The sequence below is a fragment of the Mus caroli genome, unplaced genomic scaffold, assembly GCF_978045245.1.
Source record: "Mus caroli unplaced genomic scaffold, Mus_caroli_1 scaffold_8, whole genome shotgun sequence".
NCBI lineage: Eukaryota > Metazoa > Chordata > Mammalia > Rodentia > Muridae > Mus > Mus caroli.
The window spans coordinates 94,404,902-94,406,655 of record NW_028227263.1 but is presented as its reverse complement, the minus strand read 5'-3'; the positions used below and the strand labels follow the sequence as shown (position 1 = coordinate 94,406,655).

At 48.2% G+C, this 1,754-nt stretch overlaps 1 protein-coding gene across 1 annotated transcript; it reads right to left on the bottom strand.

Annotated features, from left to right (window-relative positions):
- Positions 1-724: 724 nt before the first annotated feature.
- Positions 725-1,453, bottom strand: LOC147003233 (ferritin light chain 1-like). Its single transcript, XM_085841699.1, has one exon. The coding sequence runs from the start codon at positions 1,381-1,383 to the stop codon at positions 832-834; it is 552 nt and encodes a 183-aa protein (XP_085697825.1). The 5' UTR covers positions 1,384-1,453; the 3' UTR covers positions 725-831.
- Positions 1,454-1,754: the final 301 nt, after the last annotated feature.

Sequence of the window (1,754 nt, the reverse complement as noted above, 5' to 3'; positions counted from 1 at the left end):
TTTCAGCCAAAGGCAAGTCACAGGAAAACAGCTCAGATGTCATTTATTTTTCCAAGCAGAAATATTTAAGCTCTTTTTGGAGAAAGCATTCATGTTCTTGCCTTAGAGATCCTTTAAATAATGCCTGTTATATTGACACCATGAATTAAACTTTAATACTGTATTTGACAGTTTTTGCTGAGCACATGTAGTGTCCTAAAGCTGTCCACAGGTGAGCTGGCACTGAGGTATGTACAGCTTGCATGCCCAGTGGATTGAGTAATTTACAATCAAGCAGGGGATTAGAGCATAAGGTACAAACTGCTTTATCCTCTGCATGGCTTCATTGCACATGTAAGAAGTTACCATGGGGTCTAGCTAGTCATTACTCTCAGAGCAGAGAGGATTCTTCAACTAGGGATTCTGTTCAAGTTTAAGTTTCTCACAAGTAGAAGAAGTAGGTGAGTATCTAAAAAACAAGAGGGCCTAAGCATCTGCAAGTGTAGAGCTCTTCAAATATAACTGAGATAGAATGACTAGAGATAGTCAGCAGAGGATGTTATGGCTCCTGGCTCTGAGGATGGCCTGGGCTCTTCCTTGAGAGACACTGATTACAGAGGAGATCAAATAACAATGAGCGTTCTTACACATGAATTCCAGGGAATTTTTTACTTTTTTTTTTTTTTTTTTGCTGTCTCAAAAAGCTTTATTTTCACTTGGTCCAAGACTTGACAGAGGCTCCAGGGCGGTTACAAAGCTGCCTAGTGGCTTGAGAGGTTTATTCAGGTGGAGGTCCCAGGGCGGGCTGGTGCAGAGCAGAGGGGGGAGCCCCTTGGAAGGCACAGAGGCCTCCTAGTCGTGCTTGAGAGTGAGGCGCTCAAAGAGATACTCGCCCAGAGATCCCTGGGGCGCGCCAGACTGCGCTGGTTGTGGCCCTGCCACCCTACGGAGGTTAGTCAGGTGGTTGCCCATCTTCTTGATGAGTTTCACCTCCTTATCCAGGAAGTGGCTTTCCAAGAAGTCACAGAGGTGAGGGTCTGCGCGGGCAGAACCCAGGGCATGCAGATCCAAGAGGGCCTGGTTCAGGTTCTTCTCCAGGGCCAAGGCAGCTTCCATGGCCTCCTGGGTTTTACCCCATTCATCTTGAGATGGTTTCTGCACATCCTGGAAGAGTGCACGCCCCCCGCGATCGTTCTGCAACTCGAGGAGATGCTTGGCTCCCTCGCGCTTCTCCTCGGCCAATTCGCGGAAGAAGTGGCCTACGCCCTCCAGAGCCAAGTCATCCCGATCAAAAAAGAAGCCCAGAGAGAGGTAGGTGTAGGAGGCCCGCAGGTGCAAGTTGACCAGGCGGTTCACGGCAGCTTCCACCTCGGTGGAATAATTCTGACGAATCTGAGAGGTCATGGCTGATCCGGAGTAGGAGCTAACCGCGAAGAGATGGTGCAGACTGGTCCTAGGAGCCGAAGGCAGCAAGGAGATGGTCCCGGAAGCTGCGACTGGAGAGACTTGTAAGGCGGCTGGAAGCGAGATCAGTGGGAATCCCCGGGTCTGTTCCGTTCAAACACTGTTGAAGCAAGACACAGATCCACGGGACCTCCAAAGCGCTGCCAATTTTTTACTTTTTCATGTAAAGAATATGTCTTCATCACACCTTGACATTGTAATTCTGTTAAAGTATTCCTAGAAAGCTGCATTTGCATCACAAATCCTTACAGAGAAAACTGCAACATTAGAGAGCAAACTATGCCATTATGTAGGAAAACATGCTTGCAACA

Bases quoted from the DNA above. Each gene is read 5' to 3' on its own strand.
- LOC147003233 (XM_085841699.1), bottom strand. From the start codon at position 1,383: ATGACCTCTCAGATTCGTCAGAATTATTCCACCGAGGTGGAAGCTGCC.